Source organism: Callorhinus ursinus, unplaced genomic scaffold, assembly GCF_003265705.2.
Source record: "Callorhinus ursinus isolate GAN/ISIS: 27379988/994484 unplaced genomic scaffold, GSC_fseal_2.0 scaffold7, whole genome shotgun sequence".
Taxonomy (NCBI): Eukaryota; Metazoa; Chordata; class Mammalia; order Carnivora; family Otariidae; genus Callorhinus; species Callorhinus ursinus.
Genome location: NW_027397069.1, coordinates 54,451,813 through 54,465,156, shown reverse-complemented (window position 1 = coordinate 54,465,156; position 13,344 = coordinate 54,451,813). Strand labels below are relative to the sequence as shown.

Sequence of the window (13,344 nt, the reverse complement as noted above, 5' to 3'; positions counted from 1 at the left end):
ATTTAACCAAGTGAGCCACCCCAGCGCCCCTGGTTTTTCATTCTGATGTTCTTATTCAAAGAGTTGTTATAATTTAAATATTTTGAAGATGATGTATGCCCATGTAATGACAGCGGCTGAAATTTAAAAAAGCAGACTTCGTGATGACCAGTGAATTTGGTACAAGTGGAGTAAAAATACTCAAATTTATTATATCATTATAAGCTGGAACTAGTCTCAAAGGATAAGAACAGTTTATGCATTTATTTAACATTTATTGAGCGTGCTAGGTGCTGGGAATGCGTTGGTAGCAAAACACAGGAATAGTGAGTTTTTGCCCTCAGACAGCTTGTACCCTAACAGAATGATGTAAGATACAGTGGGTTACACTGGGAAGTGATGGGAAGGAAAAGTACTCCGATGAAATGAGTGGTAGAACTGGTATAGTGAGATCTGCAGGAGGAACAGGCAGAGAAAGGTAAAAGAGCAGTTAAGGCTTCACAGCAAGATGTGCAAAGGCCCTGGGGAGCCTTTACTTCCAGGAGCACCCTGTGTGTTACTGGAATCAATGTAGATCACTGGAGTGGGGGAGGGGGGGCGGAATGTACCAGCATGAAGCTACCAGAAGATTTTCAGTGCAGCGGGTGGGAGAGATGGGAGGTGTGATCCAGTTTACTCAAGTAGAATCTGAGAAACATTTTATTGGAGAGAAGTGAGATGATAATAAGAGGGAGGCAGAATCAAATGAAATGTCAATCAGCAAGAACAGGTAAGAGTTGATAAGGACTGAAGCTTGAAGTCCAGAGAGACAGGAGAGGCCTAGCTCTAAAGATGTGTGGCTTCCACAGGTCAGGTCTTCAGTTTGTAGCCTGCTTGCAACTGAGCCTCATTCCTGATTTAGGAAATGGTATCCTTAGAAGACACAGAAGATACTGAAGTAGAACTTGACATGTCTCTATCTCCTTGAAGAGAGCACACGGTTTGGTTTAAGTCCTTAAGTACTCCAATCTCGTCATTCAGTTGCTTCTGCCATTCTTCACATTGATGGATTTTCTTCTGTATTCCTATGATAAAAAGAAATTTCAGGTTAGTAGTTTTATAAACAATGTACTATTTCTGGCCTCTTTCACTTGCAAGTGCATAATAGACACTGCTGTGCCCCACATGAAAAGAAAATAGGGCCTTGTGAGCAGGAACTGGTTCCTCTTCTAATTCAGGATAGAATTCTAGTTTTTATCACATAAAGCCGGTCAGTACATCTTTAGAGCTTGAGTCCCTTTTGTATATCTTTGAGAACTCAGAAGCAGAGATTGTATAACCTTCATGCTGCACTATACACATTTGTTGAGAGATAAGTGGAGAGAGCATGTGGTTTGAATATCAAGGATAACGGCAAATCTTTCATAAAAATGCATCCAGTTTTTAATGTTACATAAAAGTTTTTGGTTTTATTTAGAAAAAGGAAGGCCTTTACTGTGGAAACATAGGAAGAAGATACTTTAATTAGGCTTTATAAATAACTATTACTCAGTGACAATGTTTTTTGAAAACTTCAAAGTTGAGTATTAAAACACAAACATATAATCTTTCTCTAGAATACCTATAGTTAACTTTCTGGAACATTAGAACTGAGCAACTTTAATTAAACTACGCAAGAGAGTCTGTATCAGTAAGGATGTCAAGTTAGGCCTTTAAAGTTGGTTCTAATGCAATTTCAAATAGTGTCTCCTCTTCCTGCCCCACTCCCCCCAAGTACTACACTATAACGTCTATCTTCCCAACTAACCCATGCACGGAGAGGAAACATGACTTTCATATGGAAGAAAAGTAACACAGATGAAAGTCCCCTACAAAATAAGGCTTTTTAGAAAAAGATTTTAAAGGCTGCTTTTAAAAAATAGATGGATACTCGCATTAGCAGCGAGCAGACATTCTCAAGAGACCATTAAAGGATAGGCTAATTATCTGAATGGAGCGTAGGACACTGTGGTTGTGCAACTGTAGGGGGAGCCGTTCACACCCAGTTCTGTGTCCCACTCTGGCTGGGATGTGCAGTACACAGCCTGTCCCGCTGAGTGGCAGGTTGATACAGATGAGTCTGGTCTGATTTCTGTAAGTGGAAATGTAGCCGGTTTTGAAAGCATCTTAAGGGTGGGAGGACCTACTCACTGAGTGGTTGAGGTACTATTAACATACAGTGTCCTATTAGTTTCGGGTGTACAGTATAATGATTCAGCAAAACCTTTTTATAAAATAGCAACCATTAAGTCTCTGCCCCCACCAGGCTTGCTTCTTTTTCAAAAACGACTGTTTTTTCTTGCTCATCTTAGAGTCAGTGAATTGCAACCCTCCTTCCCCCAGTTAGATTGAAGATTAATATTGGGAGAATGAAAATTTGTACACTCAAATGTCACAGCCTTGCCACCTCCCCAGCTCCTGCTGAGTCCTGAACATGGGGCCTAACGACCTCCCATTTTGCAATCATTTAAAAAAGTAGAAACAAAAAACTGAGTTTTTTTCTGATTACTGCGGTATTGGGTATATGTAGAAAATGTGGAAAATCTAATGCAGCACTGTCCGGCCCCCTACAGGTAACGACTGTTCCCATTTGGGTACGTTTTTTCTGTGTGTGTGAGGGCTCGTACTGCTTTGTGGTGGGTTTTTTCATTTAGTAAGATGATGAACATTCTTCTAAAATGATGTTTATCACCTGAATAGTATTATATTACTTCAGTGTATATATATATAAATTATGCTGCTCGGTTATAACTCATACCTGCTTGAAAATTTACAAATGTGTCTTCAAACAATTTACAGTCAAAAAGTGAAGTCTCGATTTCTTCATGGTCTGTAGGGAGAAACACATTTTCAGTTCTAATTTAAATAATTGATACAGGCAGAAACCCCTTACAAACTAACCCCAAATAAGGAATGGAAAAACACACAGAACAGTCTAGCACTGTGCAACTTCCGTCTCACACCGGAGGAGCGGCAGTGTCCCCGGGGACGTGGTGGAAATGCGAATGCGGGGCTCTGCTACCACATCAGAAGTTCCAGAGGTGAGGCCCGCTTACTAGTTCTGACAAGCCCTCTAGGAGCTCTGAGAGGCATGTTCAAGTTTGAGAAGTACTTAGTCTCAAGTAAAGAGGAAATGAATGAATGTAGTGAATGAATTTTTGGAAGTTTGCTCTTAATTTCACTTTTTGGTTTTGTCCTATAGAAAATAATCCCTTTCAAATAATCATAGACTTTACAATGGTGCCTACAATATAGACTGTCAGTCTTTTCCTTGCAAAATAACTGCATTTATCATAAAGTTTTTAAGCTCACAGTGTAGGGTCTAAGAAGGCTAAGTGGCTATATACTTGCATATACAAATGGAACTTTGGCTTCCCAAAGAGCTCTTTCTGAAAGGTCACATTAACTAGGTGCAACATCAAACAAAACATTCCTTTTTTCTTCTATAAGCTTTGAGTTGATATTACCAAAAAAAGACATAAGGAACAGAATTTGAGTCAAATCAAAACTGTAACATGATGCTATTCTCAGATGTTAGCAACAAGCGGTGAGGGGGCAGATGTGTAACTGCCTGTGGTTCTGAGCGTCCATGTGCTGTCGGCTGTCACTCTCAGCTACACGCGTCTGCAAAACCCATCACAACTTGCAGGGCCCCAGCCTGCTTTTCACTGAATCAGTTTGTGAATTACCCACATCCTGTTGATACATAGAAGACTAGAGACCTGGAACAGTGAATTGTATTAAAGAATGAGATAAGGAAAAGAAATTGCATAGAAAATGTGTACTTTTGGTTTGGTCTGTTTTAGAAGTAGGTTTGCGAGAAGTCTCTGCACATAGAAATGTTGCTATTTCAGTACCTGAATCAGAAGCAGTGTCACCCATGAGTCTTTCTTGAATCAAATGAAGTTTGTCTAATATTTCTTCAAATAAATCATTAAGAAGCCCCGCTTCCTTACATTTCTTAAGAAAACCAGTCTTCACAGCTGCATGTAAGAATAAGAAAAACATTTTAGGAAATGATCTAGAGCAGCTCTCATAAATCCCTTTATGGTCATTTCTTCAGACCATGCCTAGTGGTGGATGAGCACAGTCAATAGGATAATAAATACAGCACCTTTATCTTTTATTGTAATTTCATCATACCTCATGTTTTCCTCACTGAAACAAAGTTACAAAAAGTGAAAAGAAAAACTTCCCTGCTTAGACTAATTATCTGAATCAAGAAGACTTTCTAAAATTTAGCTGCAGATCTTTGAGATAATAGCTCCCATCATTTTTTCTGTCACAGTTACTGTGCGTCATTATGGAATGTCTGTTTCCCTGACAGAAAGCTACAGTGACTGGCTTCAGCTTCCTGGACCCCTTCCTGGGGTCACAGTACAAGAGGTAGCACAGGACTGGATTCTGAGCTTAGGTAACCCTGGCTTCTAGACCAGGAAGTGTATCCTTTCTTTCTTAATACCAAAGAACAATGGACCATCCCCATCTAAATTACTTTGACCTGGGGCTATGATAGAGTAGATAATTATGATAAAAGCTTTCTTTTCTTACAATTACTATAAGTCTAGAAGAATAAAGTGGGATCCAACTTTGAAGTAAATGGGTTATTTTTATAAGTACTGTAAGTCATATTTGATACAAAATTTATAGCAAACCTGTGTGTCTGCCTTCCTCTTCCTTCATGAATCTATCGAATGTCAACGTTTCAGGTGGCTAGAGGGAGAGAAAAATTAAGATTACATTGATTTACTGTTGCCATTTAATATTGTGTAAAATGAAAACTAGTCTTTTGCATACAATTCAATGATATGCCTGTGGTGAAAAATCATGCCCCATATTCATTGGTAGTTTACATGTAAACATCAAATCATTTTTGTATAACAAAACATCAAGAAGTGTGGCAAGCTCCTCTTGTATAAACAGCAAGAGGGGAAGGTTGCTGGCTCATATTAATTTAGCTCATACGAATATTAATTTAGCTCATATGAGTGGATGTGTAAAAAACGGTTTCAAATCCCCAAAACATTTCATACACTTTGCACATAATAGTAATGCAGAAAATTATGATAATCACAAATCAGGTCAAGTGTGGATCATGCAGCTGAGAAATACTTGGTTAGGTAAGGATGTTTTACTGCACCTCTGCCCATTTTAAGACCATAAGCACACTGTGGGCTCTGATACTTTCACTGATGTGGTACCAGGATGTGTGTTATCAGAGCCATAGGACTGTCACCTCCTGAAGGGCACGTGCTGGGATACCCAACACATCCAACTTTTACATTCAGCTCATTATGGTTCTGTTACCATTTCACCGGATATGTGAATGGTTAAAATAAGGAAGAAACTGTGTGAAGAAACTGAAAGCTATAATAAAATGAAGTCATTTTATTATACAACATACATGAATGTCTTCTGAGAGACATTTCTTCCTTCCTCTTTTTCTTTTCAGTCCTGAAAAATCAATTGAAAATATAAATCATGTAGAAACCAGAATCCATAAAGGAAAAGACTGATGCTTGACTACATAAAATAGAAAACTCTTATATACTAAAAGTTATTACAAAGTCAAAAGATATGGCAAACTTAACACTAAATGTTTGCAACACATATGATAAAGCACCAATTTTCAAAATATAAAAATCTTATAAATATAAAACAAATGAATAGAAAAATAGGCCAATGGGGAACCCTCTAGGAAGAGTTCATTAAATAGAAAAACAGACTGTGTCACAGGAAAACAGATGTATAGATCAAAAGGGGAATACACTCAATTTTACTCATAAGTAAAGACATGCAAAATAATTTTCCACCTATCAAACTGACAAAGATGAAAGTGTTTGTTTAATATATTTGCAAGGATTGGGGTAATTGTGTACTGCTGGTGCCTCTTTGGAAGAGAATTAGCCAGTTGTTACCACAGTCTCACTGTTTATACTTTTTGACCCAGCAATCTACACAAAGTTTTCCAAATGGTACAGTTGCATAAAGGCACAAAGATGAATGGAGAAAAATGTTAACTACACTATTTGATGTGATAGAAAAAAAAAAAGGAAATAACCTCGGTGTCTATCGTGCAGAGACTAGTTCAGTTGTAATTCAGCTATACAACTGAATAATAATACACACAGTTGAATATTATGCAGCCTTTCAAAAATGAGGTAGATCCATTTGTATAGATATAGAAGGATGTCTGAGTGAAAACAAAATATAGTATGTACAGGAAATTTTTAGAAGAATTCAAATGAAACTGATAGTTTCTTCTGGGGAGAGGATTCATAACTGTGTTATAATCTGCTTTTAAAAACTAATACATTAAAAAAAATTTTAAATATTGGGTTGCCTGGGTGGCTCTGTTGGTTGAGCATCTGACTCTTGGCTTGGGTCATGAGATTGAGCCCCGTGTCTGGCTTCATGCTGCGTGTGGGGCCTGCTTGAGATTCTCTCTCTCCCTCTGCCCCTCCCCACCCCCTACTGCTCGTGCATGCTCTTAAAAAAGAAATTTAAAAATTAAGACTACATTGTTACCTTTCCCTATTAGTAAACACTGATCGAAACTATATTTTTTATAATCCTGATAAAAGGGTATTGACTGAAAAATGAGGGTAACAATACTGTTTAGAGAGTGTTGTTTACCACCAAAAAATGCAGTTGGCATGATGTGGAACTAAGTTTTTTCCAAAGAGGTCCTGACTGGTCCACAGTGAGCATTCCAGATTTCGTGCTGGTGAGACACTGCTGTTCAGGCAGCATACAGAGGCCATTCATGAGTGAATGTACAGCCCGTGACTCCAGTTAGCCAGGGCCCAGTTTTCCTTAATTATAACTGAAATGCTAATCATGCATTCTTAGGAAATTTTAGGGAATGTGCAGCAATTTATCAATTTTATAACTACTGATATTTTAGAAGAGAAGCAGTTGCAAAAGTCAAAGGTTTTTACCACGTCCTTGTTTGGCCCTCTGACTGTAGTGAGGATGGGAGGTACCAGACGTTCCTGGGAGTGGGTCTAGTTTGCAAAGAAGAAAGTTAGTCCATTATACTGCACACTGCACAAAGAAACTGGCAATTTTTTAAGTATTAAAAACTTAACTCAAAAATTTGTATTTAATTCAGTGAGGCTAGTAAATCAGGATATTCCACGTCTTACCTAAATGTATACCTTTCTTTAAACCCACAGTACTAAATTTTAGAGACTTACCATTATGAGCGTCGGTCAATGGAGCATGTTGTTTGCAAAACACTCTGAAACATGCAATTTCAAAGAATTGTTAAATATTTTTACTTACACTTCTGAAATATTCCTATTTTCTTATGATTTAAAAAGGAACTAGTCTAATTTTCATGATGGCCTTACCCTAAATATTTGTAAAAGAAAAATGCTGTCCAAACCTGTGTAAGTTACTGACCCTCATCACGTGCGGACGGAGCCTCTGTCAGATGTCTTTTGTGCTCTCAGCCCTCAAGTTGGTACGCTCTCCGAAGGAGTGCGTGTGAAACATTTTGAACAATGGTAAGTAACTCATACATCGTGGTCAGTGGGATTTTACTGTATGAAGAAAGATATCTAAAGATACAACATCTAAGACAAATTTTCATCTGACTACACAAAGTTCTACTGATTTTCAACAATAAATAGCACAAAATTGCATGCATGAATTTTGGGGAAAGTCGTTTTCTAACCCAGCAGTTATCTCCCCCCAGACTTTAGAGTTGAACTGCATGAATCTAGAACGGATCGATGCCTTAGAAGAGAAGCAAGCAGCACAGCAGGCTATGAAGAAGAAATGGAGTAAATGAATTTTGAGGAGCTGCTCAGCTCCCCTATCTTCCCCAGGCTCTATCCTCAGCCCCCAGCTACAGCTCCCTTCCTTTCCTTAAGGTGCTGACCCTCAGGAGGCAGGCTCCTTCTTGCCTGTGGGAACATATGAATTCTTCCTGTTTTACACCAATTTCTGCCTTTTACATGCAATCTTCCTAGCAACCCATATCCTGCCCCAAGCAAAATTAATCTCACCCATTGGATTCCAGTATCTGCACACTTCTTTTGCCAGGCACTTACATTTTTTTATTATGGAAAATTCGAACAGATCTAAAAGTGAAGAGATGATAAGCCCCATAGCCCCCCACCCATCACTCAATTTCAACAATTATCAACTCAAGGCCAAGCCGGTTTCATGCAAATCCCCTCCTGCTCCCATCATGCCACGTGCTTCTATTTGTTCTGGCCTCTGGTCCTTCCAGCGAGGTGCTAGGTTCTCTTAGATTTAGCCCATGTCCTATTCCTCTTTATATTCTTCCTGCACCTAGCAAGATACCTTGTGTATGACAGGCACTCTAACAACTGAATATTTAAATTAAAAAGTACATAGAAGTTCACCTGATACATGATAATGACAAAAATGATTATTTTCATTGAGTCTCTATTCCTTGGTTCTACTAACACAAGACCAGTATTTTTGCAGTTTAAGATATAACACGAATCGACTCCTTTTTGTTCAGTCTTGTAGCTCTGCTAGTAACAGTGTGTCTAGTGGGTGCGTGAGGTCATTATGGAAGTCATAATGAACTCTTTGGGAAGGTAAAAAAAAAAAAAATCTGAGTTTCTGAGCAAATCAAATATAAAAAGTATGGTACAAAATTAGTATGACTTACACATTCCTTTTTAGACTCAAGCAATAAAATACCTATGGAACTTGCTCAAAATCAGATGTAAAATTATTTAACAAATTCCTTTTAATAATATGCTTGCCCATACTGTTTTAGAATATAGGCCCCTAAGCTTGAAGAGGATGTGGTGAAGAGCAAGAACTCCAAAGCCCTAAAGCCCAGCTCTGCCACTCACCAGCTGTGTGACCTAGGGACAAATGACTAAGTCTCACAGGGCCTCAGTGTCTGCATCTGTAAAGTGGGGATAAATATCTACCTCACTGGGTTGTTATGAGGATTATATGTGTTAACATTTGTAAAGTAGTTGGAAGTATTTCTGGCACAAAGTAAGTGATTATTTAGATCAAATAAAACAACATAGTGCCTGAAACACTTTGATGAAACTGGGGGTGTGTGCCCAAAGGGGGGAAAAATCTAGCCTCCAAATGCAATTTTAAAATATTTAGGATCTCACAAAAATCGTATTAAAAAGATAATGCTCTCATTCAAAATATTGTGAATAAAAATATTTCAACTGAAATTTAAAATATTCCATCAGAATGTATGCACATACCCCAAAGAAGTGAAAAGTATCTGCCTAGCTCTTCAACTTCAGACCATCATTTTCTTTTATATTCCATTTCATAACTTTAAGAAAGGTCAAAACTTCTTCTAGATATCTTTTTAACTTTATAATTTATTTTATTAAAGATTTATTTATTTATTTGACAGATAGCACAAGCAGGGGGAGAGGCACAGGGAGAGGGAGAAGCAGAGTCCCCACTGAGCAGGGAGCCCGATGCGGGGCTCATTCCCAGGACCCTAGGATCATGACCTGAGCTGAAGGCAAATGCTCAACCAACTGCACCACCCAGGCGCCCCTATATGACATGTTTTAGACTGCATCCACATACCAAAAAACTGAACATGACTTGAATCAATTCAGTTAACAACTGGCTTACTGATTTCGTTTGACTAAATTGTCTATTTAACTGAACTGCAACCTTTCGTCAGAAGGAAGATCAGGTTTCTTCCTGGATAAAACAAATACAATTCTGTTGGACTTGAAATATGCCTTACTGGGTCAAAATTAACATTAAAGAATTACTGAAAGAGGGAAGCAAGATTTTAAAAGCCAAAGGCAATTCAAACAGGATTAATTTCTTTCTTCAAGAACTTAATGACTGATTACTATATTTGCTGCATAGTTTATCATTTTTAAAAGCTCTTTATAGGTAAGATGGTGGTGAGAGTGGTGGGAAAAGACATTCATTCAGCAGACAAGATGGATAAACCATGGACTTGTGGCTCACAAGGCTCCTGTTTGCAGGGGAGAGCAATAGTGAACTGGTTCTAGGTCCTGTGACCACCCATTAGGTCACACATGCCAGTATGGCAACCAGTGCTTTCTACTGGGAAAGAAGGCATTTAGGAAGATTAAAACCAAAACCAACTCTGCTCATTTTCTTTCTATAATACCGAGGGAAGATATTGTGAAGTCAGGTTCCCGACTGCCCCCCAAACCACGTTCTTACTTGGAAACCATTTGCATAAAATTATCTTTAAAAACCTCTTTGTTGGGGTGCCAGTGTGGCTCAGTTGGTTAAGCATCTGCTCAGGTCATGATCCCAGAGTCATGGGATCAAGCCCCTGCATTGGGCTCCCTGCTCGGCGGGGAGCCTGCTTCTCCCCCATCCTCTGCCTGCCGCTCCCCCTGCTTGTGCTCTGTCAAATAAGTAAAATCTTAAAAAAAAAACAAAAACAAAAAACTCTTTCTTAATCTAACCATTCCTTATTCCATTCCCCCAAATGTAGCTTTAAAACTGTTTAATTATACATACTTATAAATTCCTCGAGATCCATCAATTTGTAGAACTGCGTGGTCATTCTTGGCACAGAAAAAGTGGTAAGTCTTGTTACAGGCTTTTAAATCACATCCCACGGTGGCTCCTTTTTTACTACAAAGTGAACATTTCTACAGAAGAATAAATTTTACTGAGTAAGCACCTGTTTTTCATAATCTTTGTTAAAATTTAAAGTTAAAGACATCATTAAATGTTATTTTTAAGTCTGCAGCCCTAACGTCCTCAGCCACAAATGTTAGGTATTTACATCTGGCTGCTCATTTTGAGATTTCAGCAAAACTTCTGCTAACTAAAGTACTTGGTTGGCACTGACCTGTAATGATCTGACTAAAAGTAGAAAACCCTTTTTGTTTTAAAACAAACAAAACCTTTCTCTTTTTACAAGAGATTTCTAAAAAGAGGTTTGTCCTGCACCAGGCAAGGGGTCCTGTTAGGGACACTGGGGCCCATGGTGAGGGTGGTTTCTGATGGTACCACTGAGAGCTGTGTGATCCAGCAGTCTCTCCCCTCTCTTAGACCCAGATCCCTCCCTGCGGATAACACTGTCTCATGGTTTCTACTGAGGATAACATGAGATAAAGTAAGTGAAACCTCTCTGGAATCTATGTAGTAGGGCCAAAAATTTAAAATTAAAAAAAAAAACAAAACCCTGAGTAGCAAATTTTTTTCCAAGTTCTATTTATTTGATCTCTTGCTTTTATATATTAGTCAGTTGATCTGGTATTTTATATATTGAAGGTGGTGTAGAGATTGTTAGGACAGTATGTGGCCACAGCAGTCTAACTGGTTTAGGGGAGTCCAAGCCATGCCCAATGCTGATGTGATTTATAGTAGGCTCTGTCTGAATGAAGGGGAAGCACAATGAAACCACCTTGCAAAACAGGAAATACTTCGAACAGTATCCTAAGGTCAGCACAAGCAACCATACAAATAAAGAAAATTCAAATATGGGTAAGAAATTAGATTATGCTAAAGGTAGAATTTCAAATCAGAGCACAAAGAAAGATCATTTAATTTGGCGGGGGGGGCCATCTGGCTTTATGTGTAGAAAAAAAGTTACATCCCTACCTCACAATATATTACCAAATAAGTTCCACATGGATTAAGGCTCTGAGAAAAAGTTTTAAAGTTAATGAAAATGTATGGGGTTAAGGTCAGGAAGGTTAAGCAAGGAAGGAAACTCAGAAGTCACAGAGAAAAAGACTGACGGATCTGACTACATAAAAAATGAAACTTCCATTTTTATAGTGACAGCTACCAAAAAAACAATGAAAATGTTTGCAAACAGAAACAGACTCATTAATACAATGAACAAACTGTGGGCAAAGTAGGTGAAGGGGATTAAGAGGTACAGGCTTTCATGGGGCGCCTGGGTGGCTCAGTCGTTAAGCATCTGCCTTCGGCTCAGGTCATGATCCCAGGGTCCTGGGATCGAGTCCCACATCGGGCTCCCTGCTCAGTGGGAAGCCTGCTCCTCCCTCTCCCACTCCCCCTGCTTGTGTTTCCTCTTGCTGTGTCTCTCTCTGTCAAATAAATAAAATCTTAAAAAAAATATATAAATCACAGGGATATAATGCAGAGCATAGAGAATATGGTCAACGATATTGGAATATGGTGACAGATGGTAATTGGGCTTATTGTGGTGATCATTTCATAACGTATATACATACATGTGAAATCACTGTGTTGTATGCCCGAAACTAATATTGTATGTCAACTGTATCAATAAAAAAAGAAAAATGTTTGCTGCATATTTGATAAAGGTTTAAGACTGATAAACTCAGAAAAATGAGAACAGGCAAATCACAGAAGAAATACAAATGGCTAATAAAATTTCATTCACTTAAAGACTACTGAGTAACTGTGATGTGTCAGGCACTGTTCTAGGGTAGAGGGAAACAGCTGGGGACAAGGTACCTGCCCTTGTGAAGTTAACATTCTAGTGGAGAGAGACAGACCATGATCACATAAAGTTAAAAACACAGTGATACATGTGTTGTAAATATCTTTTCCCAGTCTGTTTTGTTTCTTCACTGTCTTTAATGATGTCTTTTAATGAACATAAATTTCAATTTTAACAAAAATAAATAACATCTCTAGTAATTATAGCAATAAGACTATCGATATCAATATTTACCAAGTGCTTAATTAGTGCAAAGAATGAGCTAATAAAAATATATGAATTATCTTAAAAAAACATAGTGATACATGCTTTGTTAGAAGGTGAAGTGACATTTTCACTGGGTCCCTATTTCAGATTGGGACACATTCCCTCCTCTCTGAGGAGGTGATACAGAAGTTTAGATTTGAATACTAAGAGCTCCCAGGAGGCAAAAAAGCAGGGGGAAGGATATTCTAGGCAGAAGGCTTTATATTCCTATGGCAAAAATGAGCCTCCTACCAAGCTTACTGGAAGGACAAGAGGGGTGGGCTGATGTTGTTGGGGCAGAGATGAGGGTAAGGGAAGTCAGAGGTAAGATCCAAGGGGTAAGGAAAGGCTGGGTCATGTAGGGGTTACAAAGCAGAGTAAGGAGTTGGGGTTTTGTCTTTGTACGATGGGAACATAAAGTGATCAGTATTTTATTTTTAAAATTATTTATTTATTTATTTATTTATTTATTTATTTATTTATTTATTTATTTGAGAGAGAACATGAGCTGAGGGAGGGACAGAGGGGGAGGGTGAAGGAAAGAATCCCAAGCAGATTCAGTGCTGACTGCAGAGCACAGAGCTGGACCTGGAGCTTAATCTCACAACCCTGAGATAATGACCTGAGCTGAAATCAAGAGTCCAATGCTGAACAGACTGAACCACCCAGGGGCCCTAAGTGATCAG

The 13,344-nt window shown here is 38.5% G+C and overlaps 1 protein-coding gene across 4 annotated transcripts in view; it reads right to left on the bottom strand.

Annotated features, from left to right (window-relative positions):
• Positions 1-224: 224 nt before the first annotated feature.
• Positions 225-13,344, bottom strand: part of SETDB2 (SET domain bifurcated histone lysine methyltransferase 2) — an 87,147-nt gene continuing 74,027 nt past the window's right edge. For all 4 annotated transcript variants that reach the window (XM_073894582.1, XM_073894579.1, XM_073894581.1 and 1 more), the window contains 8 exons: positions 10,486-10,619; positions 7,197-7,240; positions 6,939-7,004; positions 5,402-5,451; positions 4,653-4,710; positions 3,855-3,980; positions 2,756-2,827; positions 225-1,043 (listed from right to left, as the gene is read on the bottom strand). In XM_073894582.1, the coding sequence (XP_073750683.1) occupies positions 877-1,043; positions 2,756-2,827; positions 3,855-3,980; positions 4,653-4,710; positions 5,402-5,451; positions 6,939-7,004; positions 7,197-7,240; positions 10,486-10,619 (717 nt within the window). In that variant the 3' untranslated portion in view covers positions 225-876. The remainder of the gene's footprint in view (positions 1,044-2,755; positions 2,828-3,854; positions 3,981-4,652; positions 4,711-5,401; positions 5,452-6,938; positions 7,005-7,196; positions 7,241-10,485; positions 10,620-13,344) is intronic.